Below are 18,448 nucleotides of genomic sequence, written 5' to 3'. Positions count from 1 at the left end.
TGAATCAGGTACATGGACATATTTTTGCCTGTTCAGTGTAAATACCAATTCTGAGGGGGTTTCACAACATTCCAAGGCAACCTGTTCCAGTCTGGAGTTAATCCAACTAAACATTGTCCATTGTTAATCCAGTTAATCCAACTAAACGTTGTCCTACTTTCAGTGGGATTGAATACCCACCTATTTATAGCAATTTGAGTTTAACTTACTGAATTTTCTAATGTTCCATGTCCCTCTCTCAGTTTCCTTTTCATGACAAAGTAAAAAATACTAAACTTCTTTTTGTTTTGAAATCTTGTATCATGTTGTCACACATCTCTGAATTTCTCTCATGTATTTATGCTGTTTTGAAGTGCCACCTCCTAGCCTGGATGAGGTACTTCAGCTGAGGTCATATCACCATCAAATAAAGCTCAGTTATTATTTTCTATACCTTGCATATAGCAATGTGCTTATTTAACCCCTTCTTTGTGATAGTATGGGAGTAGGACTCTAATTTATGTGTCCTTCCAGTTTGACAGAATATTATTGATAATAATTCATTAAGCATAGTTTTTCAACCAGTCAGGCACTACTTCATGTTATTTTCATGTATATCATATTCCTGTGACTTGCTCATGAGTATTCAAGTGAGAATATGTGAAAAGACTTATTAAAGTAAAAAAAAAAATCTCAAAGTCAACTCGTATCTCACATTTACTTCTTCTGCCTATACATTGAGTCAGTTACCCTATCACAGAAAGGATTAAATTGGCTTTGCATGATTTATTCTTGACAAATACATAATGGCTATTTCTTATCTCTTACTGCTTGCAAACTGATTGTTTAATAATTCGATATCGTGTTCTTTGGACACTGAAATTTGTCTGAATTATTTCTATTATAATTTCCTTGGGTTTTGTTTTTCAAATCTAGATACTATCTTTGCTCTTCTTCACTCTCCTGGCATCTAGCCTGTCCTTTGCAAATTTTCAAATACAATTAAAAATAGTTCAGAGGTTGCTTTTGCCGATTCATTGAGTAGTATGAGGTAAGTATTCTCAGGGACTGCTAACTTTGTCTCTTCAAAATTATTCTACACGTGTTAAGCTTCCTGTTTCTACCTCCTTGTTAATATTACTGCCAGGCATCTGTTTGCAGCCTTTTTATGAAAATTGAAGCAAAAAAAAAGGCATCAGACACTTCAGTCTTTTCTGTGCCATCTGTTAGGAGTTTCTTCCCACACTGAGTAATAGGCCTACTTTTTCCTCTATGACTTGTAGCATATGAAACATTTATTTCTGTTTCGGTCCCTGAATAGTTGTGTCTCACTTTGCCTGTGTGTCTTGTGGTTTTGTCACTTGCTTTTCCTTTTCTGTTGGAAGCATCAGTGTTTCCATTTGTGTATGAGTCATTTTTTTTGGTTTTCAGGTCTTCACAGAATTTTTGGTGCAGACATATTTGTCCATTTTTGGCTTGTCTTTCCTCCATATGAGGGTAATGTGCCATTGTGCCTGTAATGTCATCTGGTTTAGACACTGCTGTACTGCCTTTCCTTACTCATTTTCCTCTTTAAAATTCTTCCCTGCATTACTTGCTGTTTACCTGACTTTGTTCCGGTATGCTGTATGACGAATATTTTTTCTTCCACTGTTTTCTCCTATTGCTCTTTTCTAAAAGAGAAGGTTGTCATTTGCCTTGCCTGAAAAACTTATTCTCTGGAATTCATCTGATGTATCTTCAGAACTCTGCGTTATAAATATCCACAGCTGAAGCTTCCTATGTAGTTCACAGAGAGAAATGGGCAGTCTAAATGTGGAGTTCATTTTATATGTGTGTGTGTGTGTGTGTGTGTGTGTGTATATATATATATATATATAACATTGATTCCTTAGGATGCAAAGAATGTTTGCATGTGTGTATAGACACACACAGATATAAATTTGAATATGTACACGCACACATATGTGAATATATCACCCTCTTTTTTCTTGGGGTTTTTTTTTTTCTTTCCTAAAAAATTCCAAAACTGCAGTGTGCCATGTTCTTCTGATTCAGCCTCCTTTATGTTCTTAGTGAGTGTCCTGTTTTTTCCAAGTTTTTCAGGTTGGAAGTTATCAGTATGTGGGGTTCAGCACCAGAAACAGCTTAAGAAATTAATTCCTTTTATTCCTTTAATTCCTTTAGTCCCCACATGGCTATTTGTTTCTACATCCATGCTGCAAAAATCCTGCCATCTTGGTGGTGCTGATACAACTGCTTGTGTTTCCGTGCTCATCCATGTTCAGCAAATCTCTGCCAACTGCACCTCCCCCAAATACAGTAACAGTCCAGAACCAGAAGGATGCACACATTGTGTAATGCACAACTGAAGTCTGCAAATCATGTTGCGAGATGGGGAGAGAGAAGTTCCCTAAACTGTATCATATGGCCAACTCTGAACATTATTCCTTTTACTTTAATTTACATCCTTCTTTTTCTCAAGTTCTCTGTGATGCCTTGCATCCTTCTGATAAAGGTTGTGGCATCCTGTCCACATTTCTTTATGTAACAATTTAACTTCCTAAAGGAATTGCTTTTGATTTTGAGCACTGCAAAGCACTTTCCTCCACTAGAGAAAGAGTTCTGTGCAGCACAGCCAGCAACTTGATTGCCCAGAGGGCACAAGGCTAGCACTTTGCAATGAGTCTGTCTTGGCCTTGGTAATGCTAAACACTAACGCTGAACTGTATAATAACAAGTAATTGGTATTTAATGATAAATTAGCCTTTGTATTTGTTTAACAGTGCTTTAGACATCCTAGAAGAAATTAATCTATCAAATCTATCAACAAAGCACAAAAAAAACTTTAGTGAAGCTGTGGAAAAGCTGCTTGATAACAATCTTTCTCAAAAGTACAGCCAGATAGGATATTTATCATCAAGTAATATCATTACTGATGGATTCTATGATTGTGGTCAGGTAAGCTACTTTAAATTATTCTACTTAGAGTAAAATTTTATTCTTGATTTAGAAAAAGTAAGAGTACTATAGCAAAAGCCAGAGTCTGGCTACATAAAATACTTTGTTTTCTTGTCCTGAAGTTTCCCAACTTTTATACTAATTTCTTTTTATTATCTTTCTTCATGGATAAAATCTCATCAGCTTCATGCTATCCCCTGGTTGCAATCTTCCCAATCCTATGTAAGCTATGCAGCTTCTAGTTCCTTTCCTGATCCTTAGTTCTCCTGCTCTCTTTCTCTGCAGTATACTTAATAAATACTAACCTGACACTGAATGACCTATGGACTTTTTGTTTGTTTATTTTTACATAAAGAAGTGAAGGGTTCATATTTTCACCCTGGTCGTGACCTTTTCTCTCACAATGCAGTGTTTATATATAAAGACTGACTCCAGTATCACTTGTTAGTGTTGTGTTCAGCTTAAATACGAGAATGACTTTTCAAAATGCCAGTCTTACCAAAAATCAGTGAAATGCCTGCTCCTAAAGCACTTGGTTGCTTTTGAAAATTCCATCCTATATTGTAAAGCCTTCAGAGGAAGAAATATTTCATTATTCTAGAACGGTTTGGAATGACATAGTAACAACAACTACAACTTAAATTATTTATAAACTACCTTTTCTAAGAAAACTGATGAAGAAAATGCAAATGAAGAGGCGAACAATTACACATATTTTGAATGGCTTTATAAGTTCTTATGTAAGTCTTCTGTTAAAGATTAGGAATTTTAAATTACTCTGTAGATATCTTTTATTTTTTCACTTCATCTTTAACTGAACAAAACACCTTATCTTTCATGCTAATTTTCTTGTAGATAAAACCTGGAGTGAAAATTTTATCTTTGGAGGAACTGAGTATGCAAGAGCTTACTGACCGTCAGGCCATAATATTCATTAATGCCAAACCACAAGAACAGTGAGTCATGTTTGATCTACTAGCATTTATTGCAATAGCTCATGTTTTCCATTGTTTCCACTGTTTCCAGGACAAACTACGTTGTATAGATATGTATACACCTATATAAAATAGAGAGATCTGTTTTAATCCCAGCACAGTCCTTCATGTCCTAGAAGACAAGAGATTTGTATTTTATAAAATAAGAATTTGGAAAATAACTTTTTTTCCCTCTAGATGGAAAAAGTTTATTCAGTTGAGTTGCTTTTTTTTAAACTTAGCCATTAAGACTCATTCTTTTAACACCCTTTGATTCCTGATGGTGGGACAACCAGTGTTTTATTAGTTATAACAAAGCTTGTCTTTTGCCATAATAATTATGTAATCTAAGCTAAATGTCAATATGTGACAATGAAACGTATGATTTTATTATGTTCTTGTACAGACAAATGCATGGAATTTCAAGCACAACATCCCAAGAGGCAGGACAAAGCCAAGCATCAAGCTTTCAGGCTTGATAAAGAACCTGTGTCCACTTCTTCTCTGTTTAAGTTGAAGCCAGCCTAACAAATCTTCTTAGATTTGAATGCAGGAAGTTGGTATTGGGCTTGTTTAACTGGGAGTCATTTCCTGTAAACAGTCTTACAGATCAAAGAATGCTCTGCCAATATTTTGCAAGTCCAAAACCTTCTTCTCTGTCAACACGTCACGTATTTGGTTTACAGTATCTTTAGCTTCCCTTTTAAGCTTGTGTATGACACCATAAAGATGTCTGAGAATATCTGACAAATTAAACTTCCATGCTCTTTGTTGATCCATAGAGTTGTCTTTAACTATCAGGTTTTCTTTCTTTGACTTTGATACAGCTTCTTGCCTTTGCACCTTGGCAGAAGACTTACTGTCCATCATTTGGCATTCTGTACTTAATTTTTGATCCCTGAATCAATATCCAATTTGATAGTGGTTATATTTTCCACTTATATACTTCCTATGAATATATTTACCAACCTTTAAAATCAGAACTCGATTTTCATAGCTTAACATGCAAATACTAACTCTGCAAATAACATGCAAAAAAATCTTGTTCCGTTTCAGTTTTGCAGTCAAGGAGAAGGCACAAGATTCATCCTATGAACGGACTGTCTTGTCACCTTCTATTTTAAGAAGAGGCAGTAGAGAAAAAGCAAGGTATGGTTTTAAGATTTAATACTTGTCAATATTCTGGTTTTGCTTTAACAGTAGAAACAGAATTCTGATTGAAAATAGTGATAGTTTCCTAACAGAGTGCAAATGCTCAAATACAATGTTAAATACATTTTTGCAGTCTTTCTTTCACCTGCTAATTGCAATAATTTTCCTTTGTCTATTTTAGGAATCGTTCGTCCTCCCTCCCCATGCTGTATTTGAACATTTCCCATTTATTTGGCTGTTTTACCTTTCAGTATCCCTTGAAGGCAGAGAAATGTTGTTATTTTACAGTTTGACAACCAAGACACAGGGAAATTAGGGTAGAAGTTCTTTCTCAATTTAGAACCTAGACCCACTAAAAGTTCCTACACTGCCTACATGCATCCTTATTTCTAGATTAAATTTCTTCCAGTGAAATTCCATAGATGACTAAAAGCTGAGAAGAGTGTGCTCAGAACTGTCCCAGTTTGGACATCAACAAGCCTAAAAATGTCTCACTCTTGCAGGGCTCCCTCTGATCCACACCATACTCTAGGTACAGTCCTGCAGTCCTTTCTGTGGAACTGATCTGGTGGGCATCTCTGCTCATACCAAATAGGTCAAAATTTTGTGGGAAATTAATTTCCTTCTTTTACAGAAAGAGGATCTGAGCCTGTCCCTCCCACTTGCAGATAGCTGATCACAAGATATTTGGGGTTTAGCAGTCTCTGGTTTGTTGCAGCAGTTCACTGACGAGGCCGAACAGAGCTTTCTACTTCAGCTGTTAGGGCACTTATCTGAGAGTGCTAAGACCAAAGTTCTAGTCCTTGTCTTGATTACTTTTAATATAAAATGCTTAATTCTTTGTTTGTTCCTGTAGAAGAAAACTGAACCATGGTATCCCAACTGTGCTTTATGTAAAACAGCAGCACAATCACGACCATAACAGCACCTTTCAGAGAAGGCAGGTGTACATGCCTAATTCCAGGGGAATGTTCAGAACTCCAAAACCAGTCCAAGCAGAGCCTCCTTGCCATCAATGGGATGGTGTCTAGTCCTTAATAGGAATTTGATGTAACCTACAACTCTCCTCAGCTTTTTTCTTAGCTAACTTATTGAGCTGACCATTTGTTATGCTGGTTTCTGTGGGTCCCAGTCCTGACTTCCTAATTTTCCTTATTTTATGGTATCAAGGGCCTTGCCTCAGGGCTGTTAATTCTAGCCAGTGATGGGCATTACAAAATGCTAAGCAGTGCAGAATTTGAAGAAAAGGGAGAGATGGAGTGTCCATTGTAGGAACTGAGGTACTATGTTTTCAATTTTTAGCTTGGAGTTCATCCAGAAACTATGATATGCTACTGTCTGAACAGGCATATTATTGATAGAGATAATGGTTGATTTCTTAGACTGATTATATATTTCTGTGTATGTATGTTTCTGTGTGTGCTTGAGAGATGAAATCAAGAGAAAATTGTAACCTTCTTTGTGATCTCAATAGTTCAATGGTATCTCCAGTGGAGGAAAAGCAGAAGTTATCTGGACAACGGTCTTCACTGAGCAAAAGCAGCACTAGAGAAAAAGGCTTAAGGTATTATACTTTGAATTACATGTGTATCAATTTGTTTAGAACTGACATGCAAATTGTTGACAGGTAATAGCTACTGACTGTGAAGTGTTGAGGTTCTGACTTAAATCAGGACCCGAACTATGAGCTATGTCTATCCAAAAGTTAATAACTTACAAGGCAGACATTTACAATTAACTAGTTATTTGGATTGCAAACACTTCTGGAATTCAGTTTAGATAATTTCATGGTAGATACTGAAATGGATCATGTGAATCACATTGTAGAAGGTTCCTGTTTCAGGATGCAAAAGAGTAGCTACTGCATCTTGAGTGTCTTACTAGGCCTATTTTAGCTTCTCCTCATTTTCCAGGTCCTCCTAATGCCCTGCATGCTCTGGTCAAGACCCACCATACATATGCCAGTTTACTCAAATGCAAGATGCAAGGGGAGATATTGAGCCCCAGTTATGTTTGCTCTGCACCAGAGGGGGATTCCTTAATTTCAGAAGATGGTCTAGAGTCCTAGACCATGTTGCATAGTCTCAAGCAGCTGTGCAGAGCATAGAGACCTGTTCTGACAACATGTTTATTTTATTACAGTGTGAGATGAGGATACCTTTGGATAGTTGCTTTTTAACGTAATTTATGTCAATCACACACTAAATGACTGCTCTGTTAGCAACCATAACACTTATGGAAAGCAAAAAAATTTCTTTAGGAAAAAACAAACATCTGGCTTAATTTCCCATAGTAAACTTGCAGGGATACAGAGACTTCTTTCTTCAAGTATGAAATAATTGCTTTTGAATGTCATGATCAAGTTGTATGATTTATAACCCCATTGTCATTCATTTTGAATCTATAATTCATACATCATTATTATTATTAATTTGTGAGATGTATGGGAGTTACTTGAAGGTCAGTATCTGACTCAAAGTCTCAAACATCCTTAGACTTCCTCCTACATATTTTTTTTCCTTTTATCATATGTTTCTGTTCATCATTATTTTGCAAAGTACTACTGAACACAGTTTAAAGCCATTGTTTTGAAGAAGTGATACTACTTTATATAAACCATAGTTGAAAGCTAAGAGAAAGGGCAGTTGTAATTGTCTGTTGGAATCGTTTGAATTAGATGTAGAGGAAGTGCCTAGTTGATAGTTTGACATGTATTTGCATAGACAGATAGCAAAATTTTTGATCAAACAGTTGCATATCTGATATACACATTAACTGGACTAAAAGATAATATTTAATGTAGACTGATAATTGTGCTTTTATTCCATGCTATGTTCCAGTACAGCATTTAAGGAAATACTTCCCAATCCTCGTTTCCTTCTTTTCTAAAGACAGTCAAGGCATTAAGCTATGCAAAAAAGGAAAGAAAATAGGTTTCATGGTTGTCTTTTGGTGGTAAGATATTGAGTGGGCTGCCTTCCTTCTCATACTGGCTCTCTGGTGACCCACTGGATTCTGTACTGAAGTTCCGACAGGAATCAGAAAGAGCTTGGAGACTATTAACTGCCCTGTGTTCTCCTTTGCAATGTTCCTCTGCATTTGCAACGAGTATGTCTCATGAGTAGTAAGACAGCTTTGGGAAAGAGGAGTAATTTTTTTCTGAAGTCATAATTCCCACTGGTAAATGAAATGGGGGTAAAAAAGAGAGTAGGGAAAAGATAGCAGAAGTCTACTGCAGTGGTTACTGATTATTTTATAGCACTGAGCCATAAGACAGCAACTCCACAGTTCCTTATGAGGTAAGTATTAGAAAGACACGGTGAACTGAAGAGTTGAGGAGTAGGGCAGAGACGAGTGTGGAAGATAACCTTGTATCAGCCATTGCACCAAGGAACAGAACATAGTCATACCTCAGAGAAATAAGAAGCAGAAAAAAACTAAACAAACTGTTGTTCAAAACCATCCTTCCCAGGTCTTTTCTTCATGAAAACTGGAAAGAATGAGAATAAGAGTGATTCAAGAGTCATTTGAGTAGATGGGAATGGGGAACAAATTCTCCTGCTATAGCGCTGTGATTTAGCAGTGCCCTTGTCATAGGGAAGAGAAAGTACTGGGAGAATAGAAGGGAAGAGTGGGGGACAAAAAGGGAGAATGGTCAAGGAACAAGAATTAGACCATTTGTAGAAATTGTTGTTTTGAAAACCTGCTAAGTCGTACACCACAGAGGTGGGAATAATTCAGGTTGTTTTGGGTTTTTTTTTTAAACAGGGTGTTCTTAACCATACTCATAAGCATACCAATGGAGAAGCAGGTAGCTGTTTAATCTACAGAGGTGGGAATAATTCAGGTTGTTTTGGGGTTTTTTTAAAACAGGGCGTTCTTAACCATACTCATAAGCATACAAATGGAGAAGCAGGTAGCTGTTTAATCCAGCATTGTAAGGTCCCCTGGCTATAGTTAAATAGAGGCATATTAGATAAAGAAAAATGTTTGTCTGTTTTTTTCAAGTATAAGTGTAATTAATAACCAGAACAGTTTATTTAAGGGGGTGAAGAATTTTCTAGAATTTCAAGATTAAATCTTAATTGGTTATCCTTCTAAAAAATGTGCTTTATGAAAATTATGAAAAGGACTTTTTATGAATACAATAAATCTCAATAGGTAAAAGAAAAGTTTGCAAAGTATTCTGAAGACAAATTGCTTGAATTAGACTACTGATAATGGTATATGCCCTTCTGCTTTGTTCAATGCCTTCTGTCTTAAGAGTGTTGTTCATTGTAAAAAATTTAAGAATAATTTGAAAAGCATAAAATAATGATAGTGTGCCCTGGAGCCATGTACTCTAGTGATCCTTTATTTCTTTTTTTTTTTTCCTTCCAAGAATGCCAGAAGTATTATGGATTATAAAAAATAAGCCAGGGCTTTTAAACAAAGGAAAGAAATTTTGTCATATTTCACATTAGAATTATTCAGGACCTATGCTGAAAAGAGACATAATGCTTACAAGTTCCATGTGTTCCCACAAATGAAAAATCCTAAACTGTCTGATTGTATAGATCTTAACAATATCTCTAGTAAGATACTGATTTAATAGTTGCTGCATAACTTGTGAAATGCACAGTATTCTAGCTAAGCAGAACAAGCATTTCATTTATACCTCTGCCAGGTGCTTGTGATACCTGGTCAGGATCACGGTCGTTTTTCGCATTCTGAACATTAGTCAAAAATGTAGTGTGTGCAATGAACATGGTCAGCAAAAACAGATCTCTCATAAAATCTTTGTCTGACAAACCGTGTTGTAGTTTGTATAATGCTTGAAGTACATGGATTTGCAACTATAGAGACTACCACTTGGTATGTCCTGTCGAGATTTCAGCTATGCTCTTGATACCATTCGTTCCTTTATTTGAAGTCCAGATCTCTATCAAGTAAAAATTCATGGGAGTTCACTATTTTTAATTCATGACCATGTGCAAGCAAAGTGTAACTGCCTAAAAATGTTTCCTATATACTCTCTAAAAAATTGTTGTTATTATTATGTAGGTGTACATAGGTAAATGTCTTCTCCCCTAGATAATCCATATATGGGAAAAGCATATCAGAGATACAGACAAAGATAAAATTAGAATTTACAGGCATATTAATATGAACTAGTGTCATTTGGTTCCTAACCATCTCCTGAGGGCATGTTCCACAAATATTCTCTACAGCTTTGTAGGTTTTGGACTATACATTATCAAGAGAAAAGATTTTTCCTAGCTTTCCCCCAAAATCAGTTTGTCTAAAATGTCCTATTGGAGAACTACTGTATTAGAATTTGGACTTTAGAGATTACAGTATTCTAAATAAGTGTATATTGTTTTCTATGTAAGAAAAGGGAAGGGGAAAAAAGAAGAGGAAAAAATGAAAGAAGTTACTCAGATTGTATCTAAGGTCCAGGATGAAATAAGTCTAGAAAATTCACATTGGCTACCACCACCTGACTTCACTTTACTGGATTACATTAATGACGCTTCCCAAACAGTCCTACCACTAACCACTACCCGGGAACAGGTTGTGGCTCTTGCACGGTGAGTAAATTGTACTTCAGTAAATAATGCAAATAAGTTGAATTGGTAAAAAAAACGTTTTCTCATCTAAAGACAACTTTTACATATTCATTATTTTTCCCATCCTTAATTGGAATCCAGATCAGCTTTGATCCAGAATTTTAACATAATTTTAGATTTTAAACTTCTTGTTTCTAATTTTGTTGTAATTAGTTTATTTTTTTTTAATAAAATATCACTTGCAACAAATTTCTCATTTTGAAAATATTCATATGGACAATATCAAGATTTTTTCACAGTTGTATATCTCTACCAATTCTTTCCAATTAACACATCAGCTGCATGTAGCATCTTAATCATCAAGGATCAGGAGAGACCCAGGTGCTGCAGTGCCTAAATGCACAGACTAAAACCTTAAGCTAATACTGAGACTTTTGCAACTTATAAACTTAAATATATCATGTCTGTTCTTTCTCTTACAGTCTCTCTTGCTTTGGTTTGGAAACCCCTTGGGACAGAAACTCTCTTGAATTTTGTTTTCCTATAGGTCCAAAAGCATGAGATGTTTTTCTAGCGATCCTGATGATTTAATAGTGCCAGAATATTGTAATGGCGCTTGTACAGATATTATCAATGTGTGATTCATTAGTTACACTGACTACTCAGCCTGGGCACCAATCACTGTCATCTCCAAGCAGTGTGCCTGCTTTCATCTTCTCCTTAGTTTAACCTTTACTATCTTAGCAGTTTCCTGGCTACCTCCTGAATCTGGAGAGTTTGGCGTCAGATCCTGCTGAGTCTCACAAAATTTGTTTCTTCTACTAACTCTCACTTTTAATGAAGTAGTCTAATGTGATGTGAGGAATGACTTTTCTGTTGATTGCAAAATTTGACAGGACAGATCTTCATCCTTAACTATCCAGCTGTGTATAAATCATGCTGCCTTCCTCAAGGTGGAATCCATAAAATGCTCTTTCAAATCTGTTCTTCAAACACACCAGTGAAATACTTGCAGACACACAACCTAGTGAAACAATCACGGGAAATTTAAGTAGAATGTTTTCTGTGGGGATTTTTGTGTGTATGTTCCATTTTAAGTGACTGCCTGAACAGTGCGTGTTGAATAGGAAGGGGAGGAGGTGGCAGCTGCAGCAGCCCTGGGCAGCCTGGCAGCTTGAGCAGAGCTCCTGCTGTGCTCACTGGGGAGGGAGCCGGGTAGATGAGGGATCACGCCATAGTGCTGGCTCTCTCCGTTTAAACAAACGCAGCACATCTTTGTGTGCCTGCGAGAGCGGGGTGCGTGTTGGCTCAAGAAGCTTTGCTCTCTTTACTGAGGGCTGGCTGTAGGCACAAGCAGCACAAGTGACTGCTTGGGGCACCCCACTTCTTCATGCTTATCCCATCATCAAGACACCATGTCTAGCCTGCTTGGTGACAACTCCCTGTACCTGTGCTGTTGCAACCAGTTACCTCCTCAGGCCCTGGCTTTTGAGAAATGCGTCCTTTGAGGTTGCCTTGCGTGTACTGTGAGGACAGAACCCGTTCACAGTTACTGCAGAGGAGGCCATGCAGATGGGAATCATGAGCCACTGCTTTGCACAGGGAGCCAAAATCTGCAACACCTTGTCCAGAGTGAGAACCCTCAATAACACTTGTGCCTGTGGCTGAGGACAGTTTGAGGAATAAAGCTTTTAATGTACAGGGGTGGTGAAGGTATGTGTGTGAGGAAGTAGGGACTTGATCCAGTGGGTGCACAGTCACCCCAAAGACATGCTTTTGGCAGCGTTTGCACAGATTGTGAGTTCTACCTTCCGTTTCTTTGACCGAGCTATTCTTTTTAATGGATAAATACATGCCCCTCACCCCCCAAATACTGGCTGCAGTAGAATCATAGAATCGTTTAGGTTGGAAAAAAACTTAAGGATCATCGAGTCTGACCTTAAACCTAACACCAAATAAGAAAGCACATGTAGAAGTTGAAATACCCTTTCTGGATACAGTTGCTTTCCTATGTTAGCATCATTGCCTGTGGATTTATTTTTGTCATATATGTTCTCACACCTTTATTACTATTTGAAACAAATGGAAGGGCTAGGGATTGTAATACGTAGCTCACGTAATCTGTTAGCTGTAAAGATGAACAGTAGCTTCTGAACTACTTCCTCGGTAATTACACTCTTATTGGTGATTTTCTCTGAGGACTTTGTGCATATACTAGGCCTCTTAAGAATCTCTGCTGAAAGCTGTTGCACCTTGGTTTAGGTCTGTGACAAATGTGAATGACCTGAGTGATGGTTACCTGTATTTAAAAGTGAGCTTATTTAAAATACAAGTTACTAAATAAAATAATTAAAGCAAACATAGCAAACGTATTGAAGTCTTATGTCATTCACTTATTGCTTGTATAAATTTCATTTTGCTACATTTTTCTGATAAATACAAGAGGAATTGTAGATGTAATTGATCCCAGTATGCATTGGAACAGGTTTGTTGCGGACAAGATGGGTGGCTCAATTGAAAGAGACAAACTACATGACTTCAGCTGGGAACTTCACATAAGTGAAGTAGAATTTGAACTGAAAAGCAACGTTGTGCCTATTGGGAAAATCAAAAAAGGGACGTTCTACCACAGGGCTTTACTTTTCAAGGTACATTAACATTTATTTTACAACATAACATATTGATGTTAAATGGATATTATAAACTAAAGTATACTTGCATCAGCATAATATAATATTTATATTCATGTAAAAACTTTTGTATATACTTAAGTCATTTTTCACTGGCAAAGTTGATTTCCCAGTGAATGAAAGCCAGCATCGCTTCTTTCTGTAAACAATCTTGTTGTCATTAAATTGTCTTAAGTGATATTAGCAGAATACTTGATAAATGGCAAAAAGCCTAAATATTTGATTAAGAATCAAAACATTTTACATTTTCTATAAACTGTAAAATATTGAATTATGCAGCTTCCTTTTTTTTCCATCCTGCCAATGTAAACTTGTTGGGACAATTTTTATTTGCGATCTATCTAGTATCCTATAAGAGTATGTAACAGCTTTTATATTGTAGTTTCTTAGGCTGGGAAGATTCATGTGAAGATGTACTGGTGCAGCCTGCTTATCTGTCCCATTCTTTTTCCTTGACTGTTGTGTGGCTGGACTTTTCTCCTTCTTGGCTGGAAAAGAGAAGCAAGGGCCTAGTTCATTAAGCAGGAAGCACCTAGGAAACAGTACACAGGAGAAAGAGCACAATCCTAAATTTATGGTATCCATGGGGAGAGAAAGTTCCTGACATATTTTATGGAGGTCTGAGGGCATAAATTAATTGTGCTGAAGCAGCACTGATGTTTGCTTATCCTCCACTGTCCTAAGAAACATTTGTAGGGATGGATCATCTCTCTTAAAGCCACAGAAGTCTAAGCAATGGATATCCTTGTCCATTTGTAACAAGTTAAAAATCCTACAGGATTTCATTTCTTCACAGCAGATGCATTCTGAGAAAGCAGTTTTGTAGCTGGAAACCATTATATGTCTGTCAGTGATAGCGTGGCACAGAGGAAAGGCAGGTGTTTCATCTAGCAGATGCTTGCCTTGCATTTCATTGCTTCCCACATTCACATGGCTAAAAAGCAAGCAGCAGTCCTAAACTTACACTGATAAAAATGTTGCATTTTTACACTTAATATTTCATACTATCTTTATGTGTGCAGTGCACCTACACCTCATTGCCTGAATAGACAGTTCTTCAAAATGTTACCCAGAAATAAGTCTTCCAACTAGACAAAAATCATTGCTGGGTGCTGTGGGTGTTGCACTTCATTTGAGATCTGAAGGACTGGCAGATAAACAAATGTATCAGTGTCTGAAAAGAGTTAAAATTAATATTTTTCATGTTGTGCACAGAATATAAGCAGAACAAACAATAAAGATTTGCGGTTTGGAACAGTTTAGAGACTTACAAAGTGTGTTTTAAGAAAGCTCTTGGCCTTTCAGGTATTTGTTTTCCTTTGAAGCATCTCTTGGCCTTGCTGTATATCACAGAAGCTACATGTATTAACTGTGATTAACTCCTTTTTCTTTCTTTTTTAGGTGATAGCAGACAGAATTGGCATTGCCTGTAGTTTAGTTCGTAGCAAGTGTAACAGAGCTTGGAATGAAGTTGAATTGGTTGATGACTCTCCTCAAGGAATAGCTGAGCTTCTGCTTCCTCCTCAAGCGTATATTGTAGATCTAATGTTTGAGCCAGGCTTTTTGATAAAAAAGGGAAGTGCAGAGGCAGATCAGTACCAATATATTTAATCATCTTGACAAATTTCGCCAAAATACCTGTTTTAAAGATGTTTGCAGTGCTAATACTTACGAAACATAAGGAGTTTCAGGTTTAGCTGTCAAAAAGAAGCCTATCTGGTGTGTTGTCCTAAATGTTTAATTAAACATATTTTAGATAAACCACTTAAATGCTTAGAAATTTTGTTAATTTTCTGGTACTATTTTAAGACTAAACTGTAAAACTACAGGTTAAAATTTGGTAGATCAAGAATATCTGATATGAGTTAACATTATACAAAATACAGCATATTTTTTTTCTTGTGTTCCTTCAACTTCCATGCACATTTATAGGAATTGTATGTCCATGAAACAAGAAACTGTGACATCTGGTGAAATAACAAGTCACCTAAAAAACTGGACAATTTTTTGTGTGAAATAACCCAAGAACTGAGAGTTAGAAGAACTAAGATAACAGTATACTTTCAGCCTCTGTAGAAAACATCCCATTTATATTTCTTGGAACTTGGCAGAGTTAATAATTACAGATAATAACATACTCTGGATGAAAGTAAGTACTGTTTGTCCTGGCACAGGGAAGACAGATGATTAATAAGTTATTGCTTGCAATCTCCCTTTAAATTCTCCATTTTTCACTTGAAGATAAAATGAACTCTGAGAAGGCAGCATTTTTAGACAAGGAATTTGTATTTCTTGCAGCCTTGGGTAAAGTGTGGTGGTGCATCTGAGAGAGGTGAAACATTGGCTAGAACACTGTAGTGAACACTTTCTGATGAAGCTGTTAGGAATACACTGGAGTATTTCAGGGAGCATCACTATCAAGTGAGTTTACTGTGAAAAACTGAGAAAAAAGTTCTGTACAAAAGTTAGGCCAATGCAGACAACATTGTGCAAAACTGAATTTCAGAAGACCAGAACGCCAACAACAAGGCATTTTCTTCCTGCCCACCAAAATTGTGATACGGAAATGTGAGGTCTGTGTTCTTTTAGGTCTTTAATGTTTGTATAAGCACAGTCACATGTATAGTCTGCTTTGATTTGCAGAGGTTTAAATCTTTTGTATTCATTATTGCTTATGAGCATGATCCCACCACCCCCCCTCCTTCCCCCTCTGACATGCAGCATGATTTTCTGGTAGCCCTTTGTGGAACCTTTTATCTTTCTGTTGTAAATTCACTTACGTGGCCTCATGCTCATTTTTTTTACCTTATGTTCAGTTGTACTTTAGACATCAGAATGAAAAAGAACTCTGGAAACAACATACACGATATACTAGCAGAACAGAGTAGAAAGTGAGGATGGGTTTCTTATCATTGCTATGTAGCAGGTCGGGGACTGATGAAAAGTGATATGCTATCACTGACAGGAATGACTGAATATAGAAACCTGCAACTTTGAAAGTACAGTAAATGGAAGTAAAATAAGAATTAATTTCCTACTAGCTATCATTTTGTATAGTTTTCCTACATTAGAATTTAATTATTTTGTATTAGAACCATAATCTTAAAGTGTGACTTACTCTGTTTGAGGTGGTCTTGGAAAACAAAACCATTTCTGTTGTTTCTAATTAAAGTAATAGGTGAACAAGCTGGAGATACCAAATTGACTCATCACCATGCGGGGGGGGAAAAAAAAAAGGTTGGCTCTGGAAATTAGATACCCAACATGACATAGTGGTTCATCCTCCAGACCTTCAAAATACACAGTTTTCTTATGCAATAAAGGATTTGGCCATTATGCTTTTGTGCCATCCTGAGTCGCTAAACACAACAGTAAATGACAGCTCTTATGCTTCACTAGGTAGAAGGTCCAAATTTCCAGGAGATGCCTTTTCAACTCCATGGACTTAGCCCATATCATGTATACACTCTGTTACTTCTGATCTTGGAGGAAGATAAAAGAAGACACACTGGAGAAAGAGCCTGAAGAATGGGACATATCCAATAAAGATGAGTCTAGAGTTCAGGACTTAGAAAGTAATAATAAATACACAGCTCTTACACCTCTGGTATCTTCCTTGATTAACTAGAAGAATACATCCTCCAGATTTCATTCCTTCGTTCCCATGTTTTCATTCCCATGATGTGAGGGCTAACTAGGTAGCCAAAATGGGAAGAAAAGAGTCTTTCACAATAACCTTGACTATTTTGGCTTATAGGGTTCCGTAAGCTCCCAAAGGTGTTCTCCAGTTACTATTCCTTCTCTGTCCTCAGAGGCTGGTTGTGAAAAGCAGGTTTCTAATCCTGTGCCAGAGTTCTTGGTGCTACAGAGCTTCAAGAGGCAGAATAGAGGTTTAGTGTCAGCTCTGTGTAAAAAGTCAAGGGTTTCACTGGTGTATGAAAATAAGCAGTCAGCGGAGTCACGTTTATTGATTTACTCACTCAGTTCAATTGATTTTATGCTACAAAAGTTTTCATTCTTCATAAGCCATTTTTTTTCCCATAACGAGGTACCACCAGGCGACAGCTACCGCCAGCAGGGAGGTGATGGTTCAGGCATAGCAGGTTTGGGCCCCTGGGCTATTTGGTGCTATAGCACGAGATACTGGCTAAAAATTCCTGTGATAAAGATCAATTGTCAGGGCCTCGGTGAAGCCACAGGCCTTAATGGCCTTGACCCATCTTGCTTGGGACCAACACCACCGCCACCCCTGCCTGCAGCCCAGGACCCCGTTTCAGCCCAGCCCTGGGGCCACCAGCCCTCACCCTGGTGATGGAAGTTACAAACCAGTAACCAGCAGGGCCTGTTCAGTGACAGCTCTCACAGAGGAACAAGGCACAAACAGACACAACAGCCTCTGTGGACAGTGAAATGTCACTTGTGTCAAGCCACAGGTAACAGGAAGAAGCATTCTCACATCCAGTCTGTGTGCTCATTAGTATTTGTCCTCATCATCTTAATTATGACCCCTCATGTCATGGGGTTGTTTTTTTGACAATTGAGTTGAACTAGTAAAAAGATTTGCTATCCTTCTTTATCTTTAAAAAAACCTTGCTCAGTGGTAAGAGCTGAGGTGTCCTGTCCCAAAGCATGGGGCGATGCAGCCATGTCCCCCCCCACGCAGGGTGCCCATGCAGCCCAACACGCACGTGCTGCAGCAGCCGGACCAGCAGGGAACCAGGAAAGCACAACCCTAGCTGAAAACCACAGTTCTGAGACAAACAAGATGTGTTCAAAAAGTTGTTATTTATAGACTGTGACCAGTAAGCTATACGTGATTCTGGCGTGTGTTACAGCATCGTCTTGCTGTCAGCCTGCTCTATCCTTTCTTGCCTTCACCTTCCCTCCTTTTTGTTTTTACTCCCTGCATCTTCTCTCGAGGACTTTTTCATACACAGAAGCACAACTATAGCAGCACGTGAGCTGAAAGACCTCTACTGGCTGGATGTGTGTTCACCCCATGCTCCTGCATGTTTGTAGTCTACATGCTAAGGCATGTCTATCCAGCAAGCCATACTGGGAGGGGAGTGGCCTGGGATGCCAGGAGCTGCTCCACGTGTCCTAATTTTCAACAGACAGAGCTGGGTTTCTTTTCAGTAGCTAG

At 37.6% G+C, this 18,448-nt stretch overlaps 1 protein-coding gene across 1 annotated transcript in view; it reads left to right on the top strand.

The window, feature by feature from the left end:
• ARMC3 (armadillo repeat containing 3) overlaps positions 1-14,916 on the top strand; it is a 48,245-nt gene extending 33,329 nt beyond the window's left edge. Inside the window, exons 12-19 of the mRNA XM_010175494.1 lie at positions 2,766-2,940; positions 3,796-3,879; positions 4,555-4,585; positions 4,979-5,063; positions 6,508-6,630; positions 10,439-10,636; positions 13,101-13,263; positions 14,707-14,916. Of these exons, the coding sequence (XP_010173796.1) occupies positions 2,766-2,940; positions 3,796-3,879; positions 4,555-4,585; positions 4,979-5,063; positions 6,508-6,630; positions 10,439-10,636; positions 13,101-13,263; positions 14,707-14,916 (1,069 nt within the window). The remainder of the gene's footprint in view (positions 1-2,765; positions 2,941-3,795; positions 3,880-4,554; positions 4,586-4,978; positions 5,064-6,507; positions 6,631-10,438; positions 10,637-13,100; positions 13,264-14,706) is intronic.
• Positions 14,917-18,448: the final 3,532 nt, after the last annotated feature.

The sequence above is a fragment of the Antrostomus carolinensis genome, unplaced genomic scaffold (genome assembly GCF_000700745.2).
Source record: "Antrostomus carolinensis isolate BGI_N321 unplaced genomic scaffold, ASM70074v2 scaffold28919, whole genome shotgun sequence".
NCBI lineage: Eukaryota > Metazoa > Chordata > Aves > Caprimulgiformes > Caprimulgidae > Antrostomus > Antrostomus carolinensis.
The sequence above is the reverse complement of the archived record's forward strand: the minus strand, read 5'-3'. Positions and strand labels throughout refer to the sequence as shown.